Genomic DNA, 26,781 nt, shown 5'->3' with positions numbered 1-26,781 from the left:
TGCAGGCACTAGACTGAAGGGAAATGTAGGGGGCGTGTTGTGCCACTGCCTTACAGTAGGGTGAGGTGGACACGCCAGGCAATGCGGCTTAGGGGGGACAAGGGAGATGTGTTCCGTACTGCTGCATGCCCTTGATGTAGGGAGAGCAAGATGGGTGGTTTCTGACACCCCCTAAAGAGAAGGGTGGGGAGATGTGCTCTCGTGCTGACACAGCATGGATTGGTGTCAAGGGTGTTAAGGGAGATGTGCTCTGCCCGCATCGTGTTATGGAAACATGGGGGCATGTTCTTATTTGGCATACACCGCTTTATTTTCCATTTCTGTGTTTGATTTCCGGTGCCTTTCCGCTGCGGCTTTGCATCCCGATGGGTGGGGTGGGTTGGGGCATCGCACCTCATGCACAGAATGCTGGCCGATAGCACCTGTAGTGGTCCGTGTTTGAAGTGGACCTCATTTGTGCGTCCATTACACATCATGTTGCAGGTCCTCCCACATTTTGTCCCTTCTTACTCTATCAGGGTGTCCAACATAGACCCAGGAGAGCAGGATGCATGTCAGATGACCACTGGCTAGGCAAATATTTTATTTTAGATTACTTGTGGCTAAACTTGTATTATGAGAACTTCCAGAAAAACGGGCAAGGATCCAACCATCCGGGACACGTTTTGGACACCTCTAAATCCATCGCGCCAGAGTGTCTGTTTTTGAAAATGCCCTTTTCGTGCTCATTGATCCGAGGGGCATACCTTCCGGTAGTGCCTGGGGCCGAGAGACCTGAGGAGCGCTCTGCATCATGGTTATTCCTGTTTTTTTTCATTCAAACATCTTGGGAAGGGGGTCATTCCCTTTCTTACCCCAGGCCCCATGACACACTGACTACGAGGCTGATTCAGCCCTTTCTTTCTCAAGGGAAATCCTGCACTCCTCACTCCAACCTCCTCCTGAGGCACTCTGGGCAGCATCCTTGGCACAGCAACAACGAGAGCCCTATCTCATTATTACACATACGACCACTAGCCGGCCTCAACACTTTGTACAGGTGCAGCGCAGAGGATGGGACTACACATAGCCTGATGTGCACAATTCAAAACCTTTTTGAAGAGGTTGGCACCTGAGTGTCCGTCATACTTTGGCTGTGTCATGGTGAGGCAGCTGCAAATAATGCTGCCCTGCCAGGTTACTGCAATTTCTCAATACATGGAAAACAAAAGAATTATAACAAACACTGGGTCTCTGAGTGATGGCAGCAGGATTTTCAGAATGCTGACGTGGAGCACCTAAATGAGAATGGCGTGAGAACTCTCACATTCACTCACTCATCCTCCTATACTCCTCTGAGTGAGTTAAGCACTCCATACCTGCCAACTTGCAGACCAATCTCACTGTGTGAATAGGGGGCAGGGCCTTGAAGGGGGCTCCTGCCAAGAAATACCTACAAGGCAATTTTTAACCCACCCTGCACCCAAGCTGCCGCCCCCCCACCCCAAAAAAGGTTGTTGACATTGGCGCTCATGGCCTGGGGTGTTTTCACACTCCTTAATTGATGTCTGCAGTTCAGATCCTCCAAAAACGAGCTGAAAACCTTACAGTGGTTTTCAGATAGTTTTCCCAGCCAATGTGTGATATCGGCTCCTCACCAGGAGACAGTGTGATGCTAGCCAATGTTGTGTTTCAAACGGTGGCACCTTGTTAGTTGTCAGGTATGGCACTCGTTCTAGAGATCTGTCTTTAAGGTACATACCACTCACACCTTAAGTGTACATGTTCTGTGGGCGATGAAAGCTCATACAACTCTGCCCTGCTCGATCTGCTCTGCAGGATATGGAAGACTGCACTTTCTGCCTTCTGTGAAAGAGCGACGCTTGCTTTGCAACTGCCATCCTTTCCCTGTTGTGTGAGGCATTGAAGCTTGCACTGCAGTGGCTTTATTTGTACTGTCCTGTGATGGGAAAAACTGGTGCTGATGCTAGTGAGCACATCACAATTGTGCAGGTCCCCACTGTTTTAATGGAGGGACTATGATGTTTGGTCATTTAATGCCAGCTGTAGATGATGGATCCCCGAACAGTGTCATGTATGTGCATGTTTGCATTGTGCTGAGGGGATTACTAGGTAATTGTTCACGCGGCTCTCTGATGGATGTCACATGCAGTTTTTATGAGTCCCCAGATAGATCATGCAGAATGTGTGTTCTCCTTTGTACTGCCGGTCACCAGTATATTCAACTGTGTAGCTTTGGACCGTGTCATGTAGGTGCATGTAACTTGCATGATCGAGGTAACTATTAGGGGCGATACTGCGTGTCTCTCGGACCTCTTTCAAGATGCTCGCCGTCCTTTTTCCCCAGCACCCCCTACCCCCCCCTACCAGGGGCGGCAACCTGTGAGGGATAGCCCCGGGCGCCACAAGCTCTAGCTACGCCCCTGGCCCCATCGGCAGAGCGGGGGTCTTACCAAAAGGCATTGCAAATCACCGTCCAGGCTGTCAGGCGTGGTGCTGCTGGAGGCGGAGCCCCTGCGGGTGTACCGCGCCGGTCTCCCCCCGCCATTGTTCCTGGAACAGCCGCCGAGAGGGGGGGACCGAGAGGGTTGATAAACTAACCTTCCCAGCTGCCCCGTGACCAGGAAGAGAACGCGGGACCTGAGAGCGCGCCTGCTGGCGCATAAAACAGACGAGCCCCATCGGCTGAGCGGGGGTCTTACCAAAAGGCATTGCAAATCACCGTCCAGGCTGTCAGGCGTGGTGCTGCTGGAGGCGGAGCCCCTGCGGGTGTACCGCGCCGGTCTCCCTCCGCAGTTGTTCCTGGAACAGCCGCCGAGAGGGGGGGACCGAGAGGGTTGATAAACTACCCTTCCCAGCTGCCCCGTGACCAGGAAGAGAACGCGGGACCTGAGAGCGCGCCTGCTGGCGCATAAAACAGATGAGCCCCATCGGCAGAGTGGGGGTCTTACCAAAAGGCATTGCAAATCACCATCCAGGCTGTCAGGCGTGGTGCTGCTGGAGGCGGAGCGCCTGCGGGTGTACCGCGCCGGTCTCCCTCCGCCGTTGTTCCTGGAACAGCCGCCGAGAGGGGGGGACCGAGAGGGTTGATAAACTACCCTTCCCAGCTACCCCGTGACCAGGAAGAGAACGCAGGACCTGAGAGCGCGCCTGCTGGCGCATAAAACAGACGAGCCCCATCGGCAGAGCGGGGGTCTTACCAAAAGGCATTGCAAATCACCGTCCAGGCTGTCAGGCGTGGTGCTGCTGGAGGCGGAGCCCCTGCGGGTGTACCGCGCTGGCCTCCCTCCGCAGTTGTTCCTGGAACAGCCGCCGAGAGGGGGGGACCGAGAGGGTTGATAAACTACCCTTCCCAGCTGCCCCGTGACCAGGAAGAGAACGCGGGACCTGAGAGCGCGCCTGCTGGCGCATAAAACAGACGAGCCCCACCCGTGTCGCGGGAGCGCCGGGCGAAGCCCGGGCAAAGGGCGGGCCCTCTACGGCCCTCCAAGGCCAAACAAGGCAGGGCTGGGCCATACCACTAACCTTCGTTGTCCTACCATGATTCGTCACATTTAAGGTACTGTTTGGGACACCATTACGTGCATTTTGATACGGCAGTCGTATTGTCCGTTGCTCCCTGCTACTATTGTCATAAACCTATCTAGATTCATACAGTAGAGGGGTTCGACCAGTGTTTACTATCAATTGATTATTAAATCATGAGGAGGGGGACTAAAACAAATAGAATGCCTACGTTGAGATCCAACACTAGACAGAAAGTCGATTCACCTCAGTTGCAGCCCCTACCAACTTTAACTGCGATAGACAAAATGTTGCAACAGACTATTAGGGCTGTGGCAACTGACATTGAAAATACTGAAAGGCGACTCTCGATGGTGCCTACAGTAGCTATTCATGACACGGAGGATGGTCCTGTGATAACTCTAACAGATGAACCAGACATAAGCTTCTCGCTAACATCCTCCTATGTAGACCTTCCATGCGCACAGCCAATCACAGACACTCCTAAAATCCAGTTAACGGAGAGCAGACTCTTCGGGTCATCCCCCAAACTAGAAACCCAGGTAAAACTGTCCCGAGAACTAGGAAGAATAGCGCTGCCAAGCAGAACAGCAAAAAGGGGGGGAAAGATAATTCAAAGCCCAATCACAATCTGGTAACCCCAATGGCCAACACCACATTTGGCATACCCTGCTGGGTAGCCAATATGGTGTCAGATCTTAAGGCAGAACTGGAGGAGACCATTAGTGCGCACCTTAAGCCCCTAATGTCCAAACTAGACAGATTAACGTCTGTAATAAATAATAGAGTGATAGGACCAATCAGATCAGGGACACAAGCACCAACTCCAGTATCAGGTAACCAGGACACGGGCAGATCAGGGGTCGAAAAGTCTACAAATAATGGTAAGGTAGCGCCTGATAAAAATTCTGTTACACAGAAAAAAAGCGCTGCCCCATTAAGTAAAACGCCGGCTAAAACCCATGTTTCCCCACCCGATAGTGTTAACGGCACCGCCCCGCAGGCAAGCAACAATCAAGGGAAGAGCTCCCCACTATTAGGTAAGGACACTGAAAGTAACACCAAAATGGGGAACTCTACCCAAGCAAAGACTGTAGGAAGGTAGATACCTGACTATGGTTACCCCCAACTTTTTTCCTGGTGTTTTGCTGGTTTTCTGACTTAGTTGACCTGGGGCCCTGCTATTCAGGACCCCAGGCCCACTGCTCTCTCTCTAAAAATGGATTCCATGTGCCTTAGGTACATTTCCAATTGGGACTGGACCACCTTATCAGACCCTGTAACTCAGGGCATAGGTGTACCCAGGGCCTACCAGGGGCTGGAGCATGTATTATGCCACCCCTGGCTGGCCACCTAAATCTGACACAACTGGCTGCACGACAGCTGGGGCAAGGTGGTGTAATCACCCTTTGCTGTAGATATAGTATACCTATATCTAACCCTAAAATGGACACACAGATTCCTATCAGTCACTCCTATGGCAGGCCTTAACAATCCTGAAGGCAGAGTGCATGGAATCGTGTGAGATGGTGCTCTGGCATGAGCTGAGCCCGTCTGCAGCTTGCGGAACCAAGTCCTAATAGCTGTTCCATGATAACGCATACCATATACTCATAAGTGCATTATAATCCTTGCGGTTAAATGCTATCTCTGATATTGCTTTATCAAAACATGTCGAGTAAGGTGTCATACGAATTGGAATACTAACCCCTCGCCAATTCTGGCGACGGGGTTAGCATTCCACCCTTCTAGAGGGACACGACATGGTAGTAACTGTGAACCCCGGTTAAAGTTAACTCAAGCCTCAGCTCCACAAAATGGATGCTGCCACCACAGACACGAGTCTGACCTCCTGCTGCTGGGAGTCCTTCCAGCGAGGAGAGCTTGGACAAAGGATTTCCTGTCCGGGGCGGTGCTAGCACCATCCCAGACAGGGTTTTGTGTATCCTGGGTAGGCAGGGCTTTACAGGAAGGTGACTGCAAGTGGCACCCCGGTGCTCACTATGCATAGGCCGGCTAGAACCAGTTCCAGGGGCACACCAGCCCCTGGCCTGGGGAAAGTCCGGCATGGGAGAGGGGTGTAACCACCCCCCTTCCTGGTCCCACCCCTAGGGCAGGACCTAGTCGCGTACCCACCCCTTTCTTTAGGATAAAGGCAGGAGCGGGGACCCTTCCAAATTAGATCATCTTTGAATCAAGAACTACTTTCTACGAAAGGAAACTCAAGACTCTTCTCAAGATTTCTCCCTTGTGGCTAAGGAGTAGTCACCCTGCATCCGCAGGCACCATCTAAGAACTCTGCGGTTTGCTGCACGTCCTTCCTCAGGAATCCGACCGACCAGCACAACGAGACCCGGCTTCCCTGGCACCTCTGACCTCTACCTACCTCTACAGCAAAGCTGAGAACCGTAGGTGCGACAAGACTTCGAGGGACCGGCCATTATCAGAACTGCACGACTCCGATCCAGCACGACCTCTGGTGAGTGCTTTGGGGTCCGAGAAGCCCTGACCCTGAGCAGCTCCAGCACCGAAGTCCAGCCCCCCAGCATCTCCACGATCTGCGTGGGGCCCTTCTGCTTTTTGCTGCTCACCGCGTTGTTTGGCTACTAGCCCGCTGGCTTGTGGCCTTCTTAACGACGCCGACGACATCACTGCTACTGGTCTGGTTGCTCCAGACTGGCCCTTGCTCCCTTCCAAAAGAGGAGCACCCCGGACCCTCCTGGTCCACTCCAGATGCCATTTTAAGTCCACCGCGTGGGCTTGAATTTGCCAAGACTTGTTGCCCCAATCCTGGGTCCAGCGACGTCGACAGCATCATCCATCGTGGGACAGCTCGCACCTCCATCCTGGTCGCCGACAACGCCTCCTGGTCCGTGAGACTGCAGAACCCAGCGTCGCCCACTCACCTAGTCGAGGTGACTACCATCCGGTGCCCTCCGGGTGCCACCTGACTACTGGCTAGTAGTCACGAACTTGGTCCCCTCTGCTTTCAGGTGTCATCCATCTTCGATCCAGGCTTGGATCACTCGAACAATCTTCACTGGTCGCCTGCCAGCAACTTCTTTTCTTCAGGCTCCTGGTCCGTCTACGAGGATTCCCAACGTCTTTTGAGACCTATGCAGCTGCAGCCCCTGGGCTAGGTAACTTCGGCATTTCGGTGCCCCAGCATAGCCTCACTATCCAAGGGTCAGGATCCACTGTCGTTTTCGACCTACCTTATCGGGTTCGCCCGAGAACACTAACTTTGTCTTTACTAGCTCCCATAGACTTTGTCCCGCATCCCGCGTGAGAGTGCACACTCGGCACCCAAGTCCCCTAGGCCTCCTATTAGTAATCTGAAGGTTCAGTAGTCAAGTCCTAGCGATTCCAAAGCCTATTAGTCCAGTACTTACCTGCTAGTAATTTTGCATTCCACTTTTAGAGTATATGGTTTTTCGTGCCCCTCGGGCATTTGTGTAAATTGTGCAACTTAAAGTATTTTCGTAAGAGTTTTGTTGTGTGCTCAGTACCCTGTCCTCATAAAGAGTACAGGGCTATTGTGATCTAAATAAATACACTGTTTATTTTCATAACACTTGTGTGGTGTCCTTTCACTTGGTGTTCAAGGGGTATATGTGATGGTATAACAGCTGGCTTAACACGCCCTCTAGAGTTTAGCCCGGAGACTGCTCGTATCCACGCTACTAGGATAGCTGGTCTATAAGGTTGACTTACAACCAATCACCATAAGGGTTGTTTGGACTGATACAAAGTGCTCACTAGAATAGTGAACATTATATATCAGGCCAACTTCTCACATTGGTGAGCAGCGGTTGGGATTTGAGCTTGCTGTTGTTTTACCACACGTATCCTAGGAATATCTTGTGAAAGATCACATAAGTACTTCAGGTGCATATAACTTAGCTTAGAATACTCTGAGTTCTACTGAACCAGCTGTTGTAGCTCCTCAAGGCTTAGCACACCTTGGCTACAACTCTTAGCAAGGGATCAGTAGGCAAACATATAGTGTAGGTAGGTGCATCACTTACACCACACTATAAAAGCATGTCTAACCATGGAGAGTCTTCAGAGACCCCTCTTGTGGTTGTGGACCCTCCACAGGTCCCTTCCAGATATGCAGCCCTTAGCTTCCAGGAGATGAGACAAGTGTGTACCTCCAGGAAGCTAAGACAGGGTTCTAACCCTACCATTCCCTTTCTGATTGGTCTCTTAGAGACTTATGATGCCAAGAGGGCTGCCAACACAGATCCCTCTCATCCAGATGGGAATATGCCCCCCTTACAGGGTCCCTTTGATAATCATACCCATCCCCTCCAGGAAGCAGATGATGCTGAGGATGAGGATGAAGATGATTTATCAGGGGGTGAGGCAGACAGGGGCCAGGTAGAAGTCAGCAGACTCTCTAGGTCCAACTTAAGTAGGCATGAGAATGGATTTGGGGGACCCCCAGGCCCACTCTCAGGCAGACTTAACATTGGGAGTGGACGAGTTAGGTCTCTATCTAGAGGCTCTAACAGATCCATTCAAACCAATGGCTCTCAGACCTCTTCTCATAGAGGGATGTCATCCCCTAAGAGAAGGGAGCATGAAGCTAAGATGAGGGAAGTCAATCTGAGGATTGAAAGGGAAGAACTTGCCCTGGCCAAAGAGAGACTTGCCTTTGCTAGAGAGCAGGAATTGAGTGGGGCAAACCCCACTGGTGGCAGCATTCTCCCAAGAGAAAAAGACAGGAGTTTAGACACTAGACACCTGAGTAAGATAGTGCCCCCCTTTAAACAAGGGGATGATATCCACAAATGGATTACTGCTTTGGAGAGGGCCTGCACTGTACAGTGTGTCCCCCAGAGTCAGTGGGCAGCTATGTTGTGGCTCTCCTTTGAAGGCAAAGGTAGAGATAAGCTCCTCACTACTAGAGCTGAGGATGCTAACAATTACCAAGTCCTGAAAAATACACTAGTTGATGGGTTTGGTTTAACCACTGAACAGTACAGGTTGATGTTCAGAGATACCCAGAAAACTCAGTCTCAGGATTGGACTGACTTTGTTGATTGTGCCACTAAGGCTTTTGAAGGCTGGCTACTGGGAAGTAAGGTTACTGATTTTAAAGGATTGTACAATCTAATTATGAGAGAGCAAATCTTAAGTAATTGTCAGAACCAGTTATTACACCAACACCTGGTAGACTCTGATCTGACCTCTCCACAGGAATTGGGTAAGAGGGCAGACAAATGGGTCAGAACCAGGGTCAAGCCTAAGAACCAGGGTGGTGACCAAAAGAAGGAATGAACCAAGCCTCAAGAGAAGGGTGGGAATAAATCTTCTGATCAAACCACAGGGCCCCAAAATTCCTCTGAAAAGGGTGGATCCCAAACTTCTCCCAAAACCCAAAAGAAACCTTATTGTCACACCTGCAAACAGGTAGGCCATTACAAAAGTGACAGCAGTTGTCCCAAGGCCAACAACAATAAGAAGAACATACCCCCAAATAAAGCTTCCCAGCCTCCTGTTACTAATAGTAGTAATCCCCAGGTGGTGGGAGTGCCCCCAAGAATCTGGGTGCATTTTCTTTGGGAGTGCCTGGGGACTCTGGCCTAACCAGGTCCCCTGACTTAGATACTCTTGTCTGTGAGACTGGCATGGGGTTTGCCAACTTCACAGCCTGTCCCAACACTTTGGGCAGGTACAGACAGGAGCCCCTCATCAATGGTTCAAAAGTTGAGGCCTACAGAGACACAGGGGCTAGCATCACCATAGTGGCTGAGAGCCTAGTCCCCTCAAGGCAACTTATACCTGGTGCCACATACCAGGTAGTGAACATTGATGGAGTGTAGAGAGATCATCCCATAGCAGTGGTAAATCTCAGCTGGGGAGGTGTCACTGGTCACAAGAGAGTGGCAGTGTCACCAAACTTGCCTGTAGATTGCCTACTGGGGAATGATTTAGAGACCTCAGCCTGGGCTGAGGTAGAGCAAGAAACCCATTTGAAAATGGTAAACCTCCATGGTAAGGATAGTGGGGCAGTGATAGCCACAGCCCCAGTCCTAGATGCCTTTCCTAAACAGGTTGGCAAGGCTGTGATGGTCACAGCCCAAACCCAAACTGAGTCCCTTCCTGAAAAGGTTGGTGGAGTTGTGATGGCCACAGCTCAAACTCAGACAGATAATAGTGTTGTGAAGCCTGAAACAATGGATCACTCCACTCAAACTGAGAGCACTGAGGAGGAAGAAAAGTCTTCCCCCTCCCAGACACTAGGTGAGAGCCAGCCTCTTCAGGGAACTGACTCTACCCCTGGTGAAGGAGCTGCCCCAGAGGTAGCCAGGGCTAGCCTGGCAGAGCCCCTGATGGCAGTGGATCCTTCCCAGGTGGGACCCAGTCTGGAGCAGGTAACCTGCCCCTCTCTACCCTGTCTCAGTCAGCCCAGGGCTGCAGAGGTCAGGGAGGCCAGTGGTGGACCCCAAAGGGCCCCCTGTCCAAAAGAACTTCCCAATCAGCAGATTAGGATCACTGAAACTAGCAGTCCTAGCCAAGTGAAAATAAAACAGACTCCTGAGGGATCCCCCTTAAAAGTAGTTAGGGAACTCCCACAGCTGGACACTGCTGGGCACAGCCAAACCTGGGGCCTAAAAACCCCAAACCTGACCTGTCCCTCCAGTAAGCCAAACAGAGGGACTCAGCCTCCAGCTTTAGGTAGCCAGAGGTTGACCCTGAGAGCTCATAGCAACTCAGTACTGGAAAGAAAGGCACATATGGTGGATAGTGATTGGAGGAAGTTGAGCCCAACAGTAGTGGAGTCTCACTTCATTACCCCATTCCCACACCAGCCTTTTACTTTGCCAAAGCACCCCACAGGTAGTGATTCCCTATGGTGGAGACCCTCAGATACCCTTAGGGTGAGGGATTGCTTAGTGGACCATGATACAGGGGGTAACCATGCCAGTGCATGTACCACCTCATATGGCCACTCAGGCAATATAGGCTTACCTGGTCAAGGATAGCCTTATCTCCTTTCGTTTGGGGGGGGTTGTGTAGGAAGGTAGATACCTGACTATGGTTACCCCCAACTTTTTTCCTGGTGTTTTGCTGGTTTTCTGACTTAGTTGACCTGGGGCCCTGCTATTCAGGACCCCAGGCCCACTGCTCTCTCTCTAAAAATGGATTCCATGTGCCTTAGGTACATTTCCAATTGGGACTGGACCACCTTATCAGATCCTGTAACTCAGGGCATAGGTGTACCCAAGGCCTACCAGGGGCTGGAGCATGTATTATGCCACCCCTGGCTGGCCACCTAAATCTGACACAACTGGCTGCACGACAGCTGGGGCAAGGTGGTGTAATCACCCTTTGCTGTAGATATAGTATACCTATATCTAACCCTAAAATGGACACACAGATTCCTATCAGTCACTCCTATGGCAGGCCTTAACAATCCTGAAGGCAGAGTGCATGGAATCGTGTGAGATGGTGCTCTGGCATGAGCTGAGCCCGTCTGCAGCTTGCGGAACCAAGTCCTAATAGCTGTTCCATGATAACGCATACCATATACTCTTAAGTGCATTATAATCCTCGCGGTTAAATGCTATCTCTGGTATTGCTTTATCAAAACATGTCGAGTAAGGTGTCATACGAATTGGAATACTAACCCCTCGCCAATTCTGGCGACGGGGTTAGCATTCCACCCTTCTAGAGGGACACGACATGGTAGTAACTGTGAACCCCGGTTAAAGTTAACTCAAGCCTCAGCTCCACAAAATGGATGCTGCCACCACAGACACGAGTCTGACCTCCTGCTGCTGCGAGTCCTTCCAGCGAGGAGAGCTTGGACAAAGGGTTTCCTGTCCGGGGCGGTGCTAGCACCATCCCAGACAGGGTTTTGTGTATCCTGGGTAGGCAGGGCTTTACAGGAAGGTGACTGCAAGTGGCACCCCGGTGCTCACTATGCATAGGCCGGCTAGAACCAGTTCCAGGGGCACACCAGCCCCTGGCCTGGGGAAAGTCCGGCATGGGAGAGGGGTGTAACCACCCCCCTTCCTGGTCCCACCCCTAGGGCAGGACCTAGTCGCGTACCCACCCCTTTCTTTAGGATAAAGGCAGGAGCGGGGACCCTTCCAAATTAGATCATCTTTGAATCAAGAACTACTTTCTACGAAAGGAAACTCAAGACTCTTCTCAAGATTTCTCCCTTGTGGCTAAGGAGTAGTCACCCTGCATCCGCAGGCACCATCTAAGAACTCTGCGGTTTGCTGCACGTCCTTCCTCAGGAATCCGACTGACCAGCACAACGAGACCCGGCTTCCCTGGTACCTCTGACCTCTACCTACCTCTACAGCAAAGCTGAGAACCGTAGGTGCGACGAGACCTCGAGGGACCGGCCATCATCAGAACTGCACGACTTCGATCCAGCACGACCGCCGAGGGATCCTCTGGTGAGTGCTTTGGGGTCCGAGAAGCCCCGACCCTGAGCAGCTCCAGCACCGAAGTCCAGCCCCCCAGCATCTCCACGATCTGCGTGGGGCCCTTCTGCTTTTTGCTGCTCACCGCGTTGTTTGGCTACTAGCCCGCTGGCTTGTGGCCTTCTTAACGACGCCCGACGACATCACTGCTGCTGGTCTGGTTGCTCCAGACTGGCCCTTGCTCCCTTCCAAAAGAGGAGCACCCCGGACCCTCCTGGTCCACTCCAGACGCCATTTTAGGTCCACCGCGTGGGCTTGAATTTGCCAAGACTTGTTGCCCCAATCCTGGGTCCAGCGACGTCGACAGCATCATCCATCGTGGGACAGCTCGCACCTCCATCCTGGTCGCCGACAACGCCTCCTGGTCCGTGAGACTGCAGAGCCCAGCGTCGCCCACTCACCTAGTCGAGGTGACTACTATCCGGTGCCCTCCTGGTGCCACCTGACTACTGGCTAGTAGTCACGAACTTGGTGCCCTCTGCTTTCAGGTGTCATCCATCTTCGATCCAGGCTTGGATCACTCGAACAATCTTCACTGGTCGCCTGCCAGCAACTTCTTTTCTTCAGGCTCCTGGTCCGTCTACGAGGATTCCCGACGTCTTTTGAGACCTATGCAGCTGCAGCCCCTGGGCTAGGTAACTTCGGCATTTCGGTGCCCCAGCATAGCCTCACTATCCAAGGGTCAGGATCCACTGTCGTTTTCGACCTACCTTATCGGGTTCGCCCGAGAACACTAACTTTGTCTTTACTAGCTCCCATAGACTTTGTCCCGCATCCCGCGTGAGAGTGCACACTCTGCACCCAAGTCCCCTAGGCCTCCTATCAGTAATCTGAAGGTTCAGTAGTCAAGTCCTAGCGATTCCAAAGCCTATTAGTCCAGTACTTACCTGCTAGTAATTTCGCATTCCACTTTTAGAGTATATGGTTTTTCGTGCCCCTCGGGCATTTGTGTAAATTGTGCAACTTAAAGTATTTTCGTAAGAGTTTTGTTGTGTGCTTAGTACCCTGTCCTCATAAAGAGTACAGGGCTGTTGTGATCTAAATAAATACACTGTTTATTTTCATAACACTTGTGTGGTGTCCTTTCACTTGGTGTTCAAGGGGTATATGTGATGGTATAACAGCTGGCTTAACACGCCCTCTAGAGATTAGCCCGGAGACTGCTCGTATCCACGCTACTAGGATAGCTGGTCTATAAGGTTGACTTACAATCAATCACCATAAGGGTTGTTTGGACTGATACAAAGTGCTCACTAGAATAGTGAACATTATATATCAGGCCAACTTCTCACAAAGACTACCACCCGAACAGTTGCAGCAAGGGTTAAAACTTCAGTGAGGTTCCACTCTATTAACCTACCACCGGAAGCACTACCGTATGTGGTTGTGCTAACAGGTGTACCGCCTCTTAAGGAAGGCAAAAGAGAAAAAGAAGTGGAGTTGCGGAACAAATGTGTACAATGGCTAATATCCAACAATCCATTACCATTGCACATGTCTGGGGAAATACTGTCTGTCAGAAGGGGCCAATGGATAGGAAAAGGTGCGAAAACTATTGCGGGGGATGTTATCGCAATACATTTTAGGGACACCTCCGTAGTTACCCATATGTGTAATTCTCCATCGTTGGGACCACAAACTAACATACACCCCTTACCTTTATCCTATTTTCACCCCTTACCACCCTCACACAGATCAATACAATCAAATATGGGTCGAGTGAATAGGGCTCCACACCCTGTGCCGTTACAGAGAGCTGACAACTGGCAGACCCCCTGGCAGGCATTTCCTCTTTATGACCCTGTAGCTGCAATGCATGCGCACTGGAACAGGTTCTGTGCTCTGGACAATGTTGATTGACTTGAATGGAACAGAAAGTGCCAACTTCAGCCAATTGAGGGCAGCTCTGTGAAAAAAACCCGACAAACAGGGTGTTTGTCACTTACCGCCCCAGCAGAGTCAGGTAGTGCCTTGATGGTACCCACTCAGGAACCCATAGCAATTGATCCAAATGACAAACTAAGGGATGGGCAGGTAGACGAGCCAAGGGGAGGACCCTCGTCAGTTAAATTGGATATCCCAGTGGCAACGGGGGAGGTACTAGTCAGTAGCCCTATGGTGGCTGGCTCAAACAAGGATGAGACTAAACCTGGCATAAGAGTTATATCCCGGAACATTGCAGGGGTGGCAGCTAAATACAATGTGAAGGAGTGGAGAGATTTTATAACCAGCTTCCACATCATCTGCCTCCAGGAGACCTGGGCTGTCAAACCCGATCAATATACACTAGATGGGTTCAAAAGTTTTGTGGTCCCCGCAGTAAGGGCGCCATCCGGAAGAGCCATTGGCGGACTTATTACATATGTAGATCTTCGCATCCAGGGGTGTTGGTCAAACTTGAGCTGGGACTCTACAAACATGCAAGCGATTGGCTTTTGCCACAAGGGCTTTAAAATTACATTGATAATCTGGTACAATGCGGTGGGCCCACATGGCAGAAATAATACCATGAAAGAATTGGATGACCATTTTAAAACCATGTCTTCAATCAATCAAGCCAAGGGGTCACCATATAGCATCCTAGTTGGAGACTTTACCTGCCATTTTTGCGAAAAATTGAGACCAATAAACAAGGATTGGTCACGGTGCCCGGAAAAAAAGGACCACATTTTGTCCATACCACTGAAGGCAAGGAGATGGAGAAACTTATAAAGAGGCACAACCTTTCATTCGTAATGGACTTAATAAAGATAGGCAACATGAGGGAACCTAATCCAACGTATAAAGGAAGGGGTTGCCACTCATACATAGACTTTGTCATGATGTCCCCAACACTGAGAAAATGGATTATAAACTTTGAAATTGTAAATAGCCCCTTTAGTGACCATAACCCGCTGGTATTAGATTTTAAAGGTATGAACCTCCGAACAGTAGAGGGTGCACCCGATGCTATAGAACAGGCGACAGCACAAGGGAGAAGACTTAAATGGGCCAAGATAAACGGAGAAACATTCTACTCCAACCTTGTAACGAATGGCCAAAAACAAATACAAGTATGCCTGGATGAGAATATGGGTGGACAAACTGTGGTAAGGGCCTTCGAAGAAATCGCCCAACTTGTTGATACCTTATTGAAAACCTCTCCTCGAACAGGATTCACGCGGCCCCAGACCCCACGTTGGTTTGATCATGACTGCACCAAGGCACTGAAACATCTTAAAAAATGCCTCACTGATCATCCAAAGGACAAAGACAAAGTAGCAGGGAGCAGAGCCAATTATAAACAAGCATTGGAAATGCAATAGGTCTCGCATTAGGAAAGTTTGAGCTATTGGTATTGTAAATGACACTTTTTTTATTTATGTGTTGGTTTTGAAAGTAGCAAAATTAATAGCTTTGTCAGTTACAATGTCAATAGTTTTAACTTTTGCAAATGTGACACCTATAGCATTTGTAATGCAATGTGTGTTGTATTTACGTGACTTAGATGTATTGATATTACAAATAACAATGGCTTTTAATTTTGTAAATAATTAATACTTAAATAAAAGTTATTGTAATTTATAATGGCAATAGCTTAAATGTTTGTAAATAACCTTTGTGAAGATTATGTTCAGTGTATTTTATTGTGACGAAAATCCAAGAACATTGCATTTGCACCTAAACACACACATAGATGTGGTGGTGGTGGATCTGGGGGATATGGTGGTGGTGGATGTGGTGGTGGATGTGGTGGTGGTGGTGATGGTGGATGTGGGGGTAGATGTGGTGGTGGTGGAGGTGGTGGATGTGGTGGTGATGTGGTGGATGTGGTGGTGGTGGATGTGGTGATGTGGTGGTGGTTGTGGACGTGGTGAAAGTGGTGGTGGATGTGGTGGTGGTGGTTGTGGACGTGGTGAAAGTGGTGGTGGATGTGGTGGTGGAAGTGATGGTGGTGGGTATGGTGGATGTGGTGGTGGTGGATGCGGTGGTGGATGAGGTGGTGGATGTGGTGGTGGACGTGGTGGTGGATGTGGTGGTGGTGGATGCGGTGGAAGTGGTGGATGTGGTGGTGGTGGATGCGGTGGAAGTGGTGGATGCGGTGGAAGTGGTGCATGTGGATGCGGTGGTGGATGTGGTGGTGGATGCGGTGGATGTGGTGGATGTGGTGGTGGTGGATGCGGTGGTGGTGGAAGTGGTGCTGGATGTGGTGGTGGTGGATGCGGTGGTGATGGAAGTGGTGGTGGATGTGGTGGTGGTGGATGTGGTGGTGGTGGTGGATGTGGCGGTGGTGGATGTGGTGGTGGTGGATGTGGTGGTGGATGTGGCGGTGGATGTCATGGTGGATGTGGAGGTGATGGTGGATGTGGAGGTGGATGTGGTGGTGGATGTGATGGTGGATGTGATGGTGGACGTGGTGGTGATGGTAGATGTGATGGTGGATGTGGTGGTGATGGTGAATGTGGTGGTGGATGTGGTGGTGGATGCGATGGATGTGGTGGTGGTGAATGCGGTGGATGTGGTGGATGCGGAGGTGGTGGTGGATGCGGTGGTGGTGGTAGTGGTGGATGGGGTGGTGGTGGTATTGGATGTGGTGGTGGATGTAGTGGTGGTGGGTGTGGTGGTGGTGGTGGTGGTGGATGAGGTGGTGGTGGATGCGGTGGTGGTGGATGTGGTGGATCTGGTGGTGGTGGATGTCATGGTGGATGTGGAGGTGATGGTGGATGTGGTGGTGGTGGTGGAGGTGATGGTGGATGTGGTGGTGGTGGATGTGATGGTGGATGTGGTGGTGAAGGTGGATGTGGTGGTGGATGCGGTGGTGGTGGATGTGGTGGATGTGGTGGTGGTGGTGGATGGGGTGGTGGTTGTGGTGGATGTGGTGGTGGATGTAGTGGTGGTGGTGGTGGTGGATGCGGTGGTGGTGGTGGATGCGGTGGTGGTGGAAGGGGTGGTGGATGTGGTGGTGGTGGTGGATGTGGCAGTGGATGTCATGGTGGATGTGAAGGTGATGGTGGATGTGGTGGTGGTGGATGGGGTGGTGGTTGTGGTGGATTTGGTGGTGGATGTAGTGGTGGTGGGAGTGGTGGTGGTGGTTGATGTGGTGGTGGTGGTGGATTCGGTGGTGGTGATGGATGCAGTGGTGTTGGATGTGGTGGGGGTGGATGTGGCGGTGGATGTCATGGTGGATGTGGAGGTGATGGTGGATGTGGTGGTGGTGGATATGGTGGTGATGGTGGATGTGGTGGTGGATGCGGTGGTGGTGGATGTGGTGATGGTGGATGCGGTGGTGGTGGTGGATGCGGTGGTGGTAGTGGTGGTGGATGGGGTGGTGGTGGATGGGGTGGTGGATGTAGTGGTGGTGGTGGTGGATGTGGTGGTGGTGGATGCGGTGGTGGTGGAAGTGGTGGTGGTGGATGCGGTGGTGGTGGAAGTGGTGGTGGATGTGGCGGTGGTGGATATGATGGTGGTGGATGTGGCGGTGGATGTCATGGTGGATGTGGAGGTGATGGTGGATGTGGTGGTGGTGGTGGATGTGATGGTGGATGTGGTGGTGATGGTGGATGTGGTGGTGATGGTGGATGTGGTGGTGATGGTGGATGTGGTGGTGATGGTGGATGTGGTGGTGATGGTGGATGTGGTGGCGATGGTGGATGTGGTGGTGGATGTGGTGGTGGTGGTGGTGGTGGATGTGGTGGTGATGGTGGATGTGGAGGTGATGGTGGATGTGGTGGTGGTTATGGTGGTGGATGTGGTGGTGATGGTGGATGTGGTGGTGGATGCGGTGGTGGTGGATGTGGTGATGGTGGATGCGGTGGTGGTGGTGGATGCGGTGGTGGTAGTGGTGGTGGTGGATAGGGTGGTGGATGTAGTGGTGGTGGTGGTGGATGTGGTGGTGGTGGATGCGGTGGTGGTGGAAGTGGTGGTGGTGGATGCAGTGGTGGTGGAAGTGGTGGTGGATGTGGCGGTGGTGGATGTGATGGTGGTGGATGTGGCGGTGGATGTCATGGTGGATGTGGAGGTGATGGTGGATGTGGTGGTGGTGGTGGATGTGATGGTGGATGTGGTGGTGATGGTGGATGTGGTGGTGATGGTGGATGTGGTGGCGATGGTGGATGTGGTGGTGGATGCGGTGGATGTGGTGGTGGATGCGGTGGATGTGGTGGATGCGGTGGCTGTGGTGGATGTGGTGGTGATGGTGGATGTGGTGGTGGATGCGGTGGATGTGGTGATGGTGGATGCGGTGGTGGTGGTGGTGGTGGATGGGGTGGTGGTTGTGGTGGATGTAGTGGTGGTGGGTGTGGTGGCGGTGGTGGTGGATGCAGATGTGGTGGATGTGGTGGTGGTGGATGTCATGGTGGATGTGGAGGTGATGGTGGATGTGGTGGTGGTGGTGGTTGTGGAGGTGATGGTGGATGTGGTGGTGGTGGTGGATGTGATGGTGGATGTGGTGGTGATGGTGGATGTGGTGGTGGATGCGGTGGTGGTGGATGCGGTGGATGTGGTGGTGGATGCGGTGATGGTGGTGGATGCGGTGGTGGATGGGGTGGTGGATGTGGTTGTGGATGTAGTGGTGGATGGGGTGGTGGTTGTGGTGGATGTGGGGGTGGGGGTAGTGGTGGTGGGGGTAGTGGTGGTGGGGGTGGATGCTGTGGTTGTGGTGGATGCGTTGGTGGTGGAAGTGGTGGTGGATGTGGTGGTGGTGGTGGATGTGGCGGTGGTGGATGTGATGGTGGTGGATGTGGCGGTGGATGTCATGGGGGATGTGGAGGTGATGGTGGATGTGGTGGTGGATGTGGTGGTGGTGGTGGATGGGGTGGTGGTTGTGGTGGATGTGGTGTGGATGTAGTGGTGGTGGGTGTGGTGGTGGTGGATGCGGTGGTGGTGGTGGATGCGGTGGTGTTGGATGTGGTGGTGGTGGATGTGGTGGTGGATGTCATGGGGGATGTGGAGGTGATGGTGGATGTGGTGGTGGTGGATGTGGTGGTGATGGTGGATGTGGTGGTCGATGCGGTGGTGGTGGATGCGGTGGATGTGGTGATGGTGGATGCGGTGGTGGTGGTGGATGCAGTGGTGGTGGTGGATGGGGTGGTGGTGGTGGATGGGGTGGTGGTTGTGGTGGATGTGGTGGTGGATGTAGTGGTGGTGGTGGTGGATGTGGTGGTGGTGGATGCGGTGGTGGTGGATGCGGTGGTGGTGGAAGTGGTGGTGGATTTGGTGGTGGTGGTGGATGTAATGGTGGTGGAAGTGGTGGTGGATGTGGTGGTGGTGGTGGATGTGATGGTGGTGGATGTGGTGGTGGTGGATGTGGTGGTGGATGTGGTGGTGGATGTGGCGGTGGATGTCATGGTGGATGTGGAGGTGATGGTGGATGTGGTGGTGGATGTGATGGTGGATGTGATGGTGGATGTGGTGGTGATGGTGGATGTGGTGGTGTATGCGGTGGATGTGGTGGTGGATGCGGTGGATGTGGTGGTGGATGCGGTGGTGGTGGTAGTGGTGGATGGGGTGGTGGTGGTAGCGGATGTGGTGGTGGTGGTGGATGCGGTGGTGGTGGATGCGGTGGTGGATGTGGTGGTGGTGGATGTCATGGTGGATGTGGAGGTGATGGTGGATGTGGTGGTGGTGGATGTGGTGGTGATGGTGGATGGGGTGGTGGATGTGGTGGTGGTGGATGCGGTGGATGTGGTGATGGTGGATGCGGTGGTGGATGGGGTGGTTGTGTATATTGTCTAGAAGCCTTGTATCAGCAGAGCTGGGCATTATTGACATAACAGCAGTGGCACACAGGTGGGTAACATGCACGTGACCTGGTGACCCTGGAGGCGTGAGTGGTAGGACATTGTTACACTCCTACAGTGTGCGTCTGTGTGGTGTGTCCTGGTGCGTGTCTATCCGTTTTCACGTGCATTTATTCTGGGAAGGTCTGTGTGTCTCTGTCAGTCTTTGTTAGAAAATGGTTGAAGGGACATCTGTTGTAGAAGTGTTTGTGTGTTTGCGACTGTTTCCGTGTGAATGCGTGCCTGCGGGTGTTTATCATCATCTGTGGGAGTCTCTTTGCAAAACGACATGTATGTTCGTGTGTATGTGTGCTCGCACGTGCCTGCGTTAATGTGAATGTGCGTGCTATTGTGTGTAGTGTGTGTGTCTATATGCGTGCGAGTGTGTTTCTCTGTATGTGTCTGTGCGCGCGCGTTTGCACCATTGTGTGCGTGTCCGTGGGCGTGTGTGCGCAGGTAACGGCTTGCTGTGCACACGGTACACACTAGAACAAGTGTTCCCCTGGAGTGTAAAATAAATATGTGTACACTCTTCGCAAATATCCGTCCCGTTTGTCCAAATGAAGCCCGCTATTCGGGTGTATTTTGGGAAAAGGCCGTTTCCTGGACACAGTCTGCAGACGTCTCCCAACAATAGCCCCTTTGCTTTAAAAGAAGACTATGACAGACAGCTTTCTTTAATATGGAAACGTACTTTACACACATAACTAAATACAATGTGAAGAATTGTATATACGTTCAGGACTGCAGGTGGAATTACAATTTGGAACACTTCATAAATGGGTGTCACAGAATCATATATTATGAGGAAAGGTCACAGTGGGCAATAAACCTTCTAAAGAGAGCCTGTACTGATTATCTCTGAGGCTTCAAGCACAATGTTTGCACCAGCAAGCCATACCCTTCAAAATATTAAAACCCCTTTATATCCCTATAGCAAAAATCTGAACAGTTATTCACTATCAAGAAGGTGTGCCTACTGGCTTTGTTAAGGATATCACAAATCAAGGGACAGGATTCCAGCCTGTGGTACGTGTGGTGCGACAATACCCAGAATCCTATTGCCTTTATCAAAATGACATGGACATTTCACTAAAATAAGCCGCTCCTATTGGCTTTAACATAAACAAACAAGGCCTATAGCCTTAGGCATGGTCATTTTATTATTTTACGTCATATGGCAGAGCAACTACCAATTTCCCCCCAGCACAAAGTAACACACACTTTACGGCCTTCACAAATGCTAAGATCCAGTGAGTGTTTTATGCATTTGTGTCAAGCTGCAGCTGAAGGAATTTATTTGCTGAGAGTTCTGCCTGTACCCGATTCACTGGGAAGGTGTTGAGCACTTCAAACTTTGCAAGATAAGGAAGAGGATGATGGGGAAGGGAGAAAGAAGACATCGAAACACTTGCTATAGTAGGTTAGTGTTGGCAAAACCAGGTGAAGGGTAGCATGAGCTTGCTGATTAGCCCACTTACTGCCTCGTCGGTGATGTATGGAACAAAGACAAAGCAAGCAGGAGAAAGTTTGAGGAAAAGGTAGAGGTCACTAAGCAGGTAGTATTTATAAAGGTGTGTGAAATGTGTGTAATTTTCTTTTCTTTTAGTTTGCATACATTTATGAAAAATGGAACAAAATTATATGTAATGATGTGATATGCAAAACTGGCATTTTGTGCTATAGTTTAGTATGACATGCATTATTGTGTCGATTTTTAGGTAGGAAGAGGTCTTTTACACAAACGATAGTGCAAAACTCACAGTCTGCAGACGTCGGTCTCCCAACAATAGCCCCTTTGCTTTAAAAGAAGACTGACAGACGCGGGGCTCCCGGACACTTGAGGGCATTGCTGTGGGGAGGGGGGAGGAGAAATGCGACACGGCGGGCAGGGGAGGGGGCGGAGCGGGGAGAGAGTGTGAAAGCAGCAGGGGCCTTTGAAGTGAAGCTAAGCTTCACTTCAAAGGTGTGGGAGGAGTGCGGCTGAGGGAACAGACGGCGATTTGGTGATGTGCACGCGCATTTTAGGTCAATGCGCTTGCGCATTGACCTAAAAGCCACGGGCACAGCACCAAATCGCCCAGTTAGGTAAAGTCTGTTTAAGACACTATATATCGAGCTCCCTCTCAATGCCCATGCGCATTGAGATAGGTCGCTCGACCTAAAAAGCCCTGAAAATGCGCAAAAGAACCCTACAAAATCAAGCATGGGAGGATTTAAGGGAAGCAGCAGAGAGGGGCGACATGACGGCTTTTTGGAGAGTTATAAATGACCCATGTTTCAAAGACCCAAGGGGGCCAGACACAGTGAATGCCATTCTCCCTGACCAATGGTATAATCACTATTGTGGTCTCTATAATCACACTGGGATGGCACTGCAAGAAGAAGGCGCAAAAACATCAGCAGTCGTAAGCTTAGGAATTTCGCTGGGAGAAGTAAAATCAGCCATCCAAGGGCTCTCAAAAAATAAAGCGCCAGGCCCTGACGGTATCCCTCCTGACCTTTATCTAAGCAACATTGACTTATGGGCACCCATTCTCACCAGGGTCTTGAACGAGGCAGTAGTGGCAGGACTGCCTCGCTCCTGGTCCTCGGCAATCATCGTCCCAATTCACAAAAAGGGCAGCCGGGATGATCTCCAATGCTACTGTCCTATCTCGCTAATAGACGTCACGGCTAAAGTCCTGGGGCGAGTGATTTTAAATCGTTTACAAATTTGGGCAGAGGATAATCACATTTTAACAGATGTTCAATACGGGTTCAGAGAAGGGAGATCCACAACAGATCAATGTTTAAACTTGTATCTCCTCACCGCTAAATACAATGTTGCCGCTAAGGGGAGTATCCATATGGGGTTTATGGATCTCTCAGCGGCCTTTGACCGTGTTAACAGACAGAAGCTATGGGCCCTGATGACTTCCCTGAGGGTGGATAAAGGGCTAGTGGACACCTTGAAGGCATTACAGTGGGAGACCACAGCTGCAGTTCGCTATAATAAAGAAGGAATGAAGACGGAGCCATTTCCTTGCACAAGTGGCGTGCGGCAGGGCTGCATTTTAGCCCCATTTTTAATTTCTTTGTATATTAACAATTTGGATCAGGAACTCATAAAGTTGGGAGTGGACTCCCCCATGATTGGCCAGCGTCCGGTACCCGTCTTCTTGTATGCGGACGACGCAGTGTTGCTAGCCCGCACTCCATTGGGTTTACAAAAATTAATCGACGGTTTTGTCAATTTTATGAACTCATTGGATCTTTCAGCAAACCTGGACAAGTCCTTTGTTATGTCCACAGGCACAAACCCAAAAAAGACCTTCTTGCACAGTATAGGCTCACATAGGCAAGGAAGAGTTAAGTCCTTCTCTTACCTAGGCGTACTCTTCGATGAGAAACTGGATTTTAAAAACCTGGCTGAAAAACATGCTACTAAATTGGTGGCCTCAACAGGTGCTATAATGGCTTATGGAAGGAGGTTAGGCAGATGGTCACCGGAACAGATTCTGAACCTTTACAGAGCGGTCTCCTGTGCCAAGGTGTCATATGGGGCAGAAGTCTGGGGTTGCAAAACTAAACAAGTACACCAGATACAAGCTGAGGAAAACAATTTTTTTTAAAACTATTAAAGGTTCCTCAAAGCACCCCCTCATACATAACACACATGGAATTGGGCGAGCCATATATTGAGGACAGAATTATGGTTCGACCCATCCTGGCATGGATTAAGATTTGGACCAACCCAGAGGCTAGCCTCAGCAGACAGATCATCAAGGATTGCCTGAGCCGGGATAGAGGGGGACAGATTCTATGGCTCAAATATGTAAAGGACACCATGGAATGTATTGGCTGCAAGAATCTGTTCTTTGAGCCGGAGCTGATGACCGCTCAAAACAAAACCTTGGCCAAAAATCTTTTTTGTGCATGGGCAACAGCCAGAAGGGCTCACGCTGAAAACAGGAAAACATCGTCGTGGCCCATGGCTCATTAATAACTACAAAACTTAGAATGGAACCATACCTGGCGGTAATGTACAATGCGCAGGAAAGATTCTACATGACTAGGTTCCGACTGGATCTTCTTCACCATTTATTGGCAGTTCCTGCAGGATTCACACGTTCGGTAGAGTTGAAGGGTACCTGCGGCTGCGACACTAGGTCTCCGCAGGATACCCTTCACTTTGTTTTATTATGCCCTTTTTATTCAGAGCCTAGAAGGAAGTTCTTAGTAAGGATTTTGAAAAACAAAAGACTGAGACATGCCAAAGCTGCCCTCCTTTTTTTGCAAAAAGCCCCAGATCCATATACTCTGTTATGTGTTATAAGCTTTATCAAGGTTGCTATAAGACTGAGGAACACTAGGGAAACATCTGCCCATACCATTACTACATAGACTGAATCAATGTCAGCATGAGACCCCTATTGATCCATTGTCCCTTTTCCCATTGTTTTTAGATCTATTTTTAACTGCAATTTTTAACAATGTTATTTAAAATGCTTTTTAACACTGTATGTATGTATTTCATGTTCTTTAATGGTATCTTTTTAAGTACCGAATAAAGACAATTTGAATTTGAATTTGAATTTGAATCATGGAAACAATAGTGAGATTCCAGAAGAATGAAAAAGAAGGAATGTTGGATGAAGTTTGACTTAAGAGGAAAATATTAAGACTAGGATTCAGTTGCTGTGTTAAAAGAGGAGGAATGTTCAGCGGAAGGATTATTTATGGACTTTAGTGTTTTAGTACTAGTGTTTAATGTGTTCCGAGTTCTTTAACCCCTTGCATGCTTGTGACGGAACCATTCCGTCACGAGCCATGGTGGTGCTGTGCTGGTGACGGAATAGTTCCGTCACGGCCCGGCCGCCGCGTCTGCGCTGTACTGATTTCGCACCTGCGCTGCGCGTTCTATTGAGCGGGCGGGGCCGTGACGGAACCATTCCGTCACAAGCACAGCTCCACCGCTGCTCGTGACGGAGTGGTTCCATCACGAGCATGCCGGCGCTGCGCGGCCCCCCTCCTCCCCAGCGCCGCGGCGGAATTACCGCTGCAGCCAAGGCGTTAAAGGTGTTGTAGGAGTCATAGTCATAGTCATAGTCTCTTGTATAGCGCACAGATCACCAAAGTCTCAAGGCGCTTGGCAACAAACGACAACCGAGTGTGGAGGTGGGATGGTGAGGAATTAATTGGGAAAGAGCCAAGTTTTTAGGCCCCTACGGAAGGCCTGATGATTGGATAAAGACAGTAGATGTGCAGCCTCCGTGTCTTTAATGAAATCTTGATTCTCATTACACTAGGCTTGGAGAATCACCATTCTCCACAAGCCAGGCCATGCTGGTATAATTAGTACATCTGGCTCTGTGTGGAACTTCAGGGGTGTTTACACTGTCCCCACACTAACTTTTGCATAGATCAACAGGGGGTCAATCACTACTCAAAGCCTTTTGACTTTGCGCTCACTTCAGTTTTTTTGTTTTTTATTGCAAAAATATATTTTGTACGAGCATCAATCACTGATATCCCACATCCACATTGGCACAAAGCTCCGCTGCGTATTGTCACAAAGAGCTGTGCAGAGCGATTTTTAATAAATCCCGGTCGTAGTGGCCCGTAAGAGTTTGGTATTTGACACGGGTCCTGGCGGGAGCTGGCACACCAATGAGAGCAGTGACCGCCGTTGTCCTTTCCAAGTATGGCCGTCAGTGAGAGCAAATGAGTCCAGGCACTCACATTGACCAGTCAGACTCTGTAATTAAAGGTGGACAGCTCTACTCTAGGAGGATGCTAATAATATTGCAACAGCGGCACTCAGCGGTCATTCAAGGTAGAGCTAGACGAGCATGAAGCACACACAAACACCTTTATTTTCACAGCGGGGAGAGAGGACACCTGTAAAAGAATAACTGAGGCAAACAGTTCGATGGAAAGAGAGAGTTGGTGACGTGGAGAGGGAAAAAATATTGCGACAAAAAGGGGGTGAGGGAGAAAAAGAGGGAGGCCAACATAAACGCCAAAAGAGATATATTAAAAGAGAGAAAGATAGACAAGAATGAAGTGAAGATACTGGAAGGGGCCCACCATTTCAACTATTGATTGGGGGCGGGGGAGATAATTCAGTCCCAGTCAATGAATATCTGTGAGATTGGAAGACTAAGGGGTCCCCTCTTCACATTCTGCAGGGGGGTGCGTTATTTTTCGTCACGCAAGTTCTGCAGACGAAACTCTCTGTCGGAGGCAGGCGAGGGGGCCTGAGGGAGGGGACGACGGAGACTATGTGCACTCTCTGGGCTGCCCCTGCGGTCAGTGCTCCAAGAGAGCTGGCGCGGATCATGCAGGTACATTTGCTAGTATGGCCTGGGAGTACTCTCAGTACTCTTAGCTCAGCTCGGACCCCCGTCAGTCTCTCTCAGTACTCCGGGCGGGTCCCACGTCAGCTGCCCTTAATACTCTGACACGGGTGCCGCAGTAGTGCAGTCCGCTAGATTGTTTACTCCTGCAGGTACTCTGATGGGAGTCCCCCGACAACCTCTATCAGTACTCAGACATGGGTGAGTTAGTCAGGCCCGTCTGCTACTCACAGTCCGCTGAACTGCGCACCCCTGCAGTTACCCTCAGTACTCGGATGTGGGTGGCGTAGTCTGGCCCGGAGCCCCTCACAGCCTGCTGAACTGCGCACCCCCGAGGGACGGTACTTTAGCTCGGTGGTACCCCTGAGGGCTGTACTCACTGTGACTGACTGTGCACCAGGGCAGCCAGGCAGAGCTGAAGCAGGAGCTGTAGAAGCGCTTTTCCCTCCATGCTGCCGTCTGGAGGGCAGTGTCGGAGGGCCCCTGCCCTCCATCGGCTTTTATATCTCCGGCCCCCTTCCCTTGACCTCTGCAGCCCGAAGCCTGCAAACAGACAGCCATTAATCAGTAACTGGCTAAGCCCATCCTGCCGGGTATTTTCAAATACTGTGTGCCCTCCTGGTATTAACCAGACCTGAAATCGCAGAGGCGGCATCCTCGGCGTCCTCACCTTAAACCCAAATCACAGACTGCCTGTTCCGACATGAT

General features: G+C 50.7%; 1 protein-coding gene across 3 annotated transcripts in view; it reads right to left on the bottom strand.

Annotated features, from left to right (window-relative positions):
• Positions 1-26,580, bottom strand: part of LOC147748685 (A.superbus venom factor 1-like) — a 1,068,833-nt gene extending 1,042,253 nt beyond the window's left edge. For all 3 annotated transcript variants that reach the window (XM_086963563.1, XM_086963565.1, XM_086963569.1), the window contains exon 1: positions 26,454-26,580. In XM_086963563.1, coding sequence (XP_086819689.1) covers positions 26,454-26,524 — 71 coding nt within the window. In that variant the 5' untranslated portion in view covers positions 26,525-26,580. The remainder of the gene's footprint in view (positions 1-26,453) is intronic.
• Between the last annotated feature and the right edge of the window lie 201 nt (positions 26,581-26,781).

This window comes from Lissotriton vulgaris, chromosome 1_1, assembly GCF_964263255.1.
Source record: "Lissotriton vulgaris chromosome 1_1, aLisVul1.2, whole genome shotgun sequence".
Lineage (NCBI taxonomy): Eukaryota > Metazoa > Chordata > Amphibia > Caudata > Salamandridae > Lissotriton > Lissotriton vulgaris.
The sequence above is the reverse complement of the archived record's forward strand: the minus strand, read 5'-3'. Positions and strand labels throughout refer to the sequence as shown.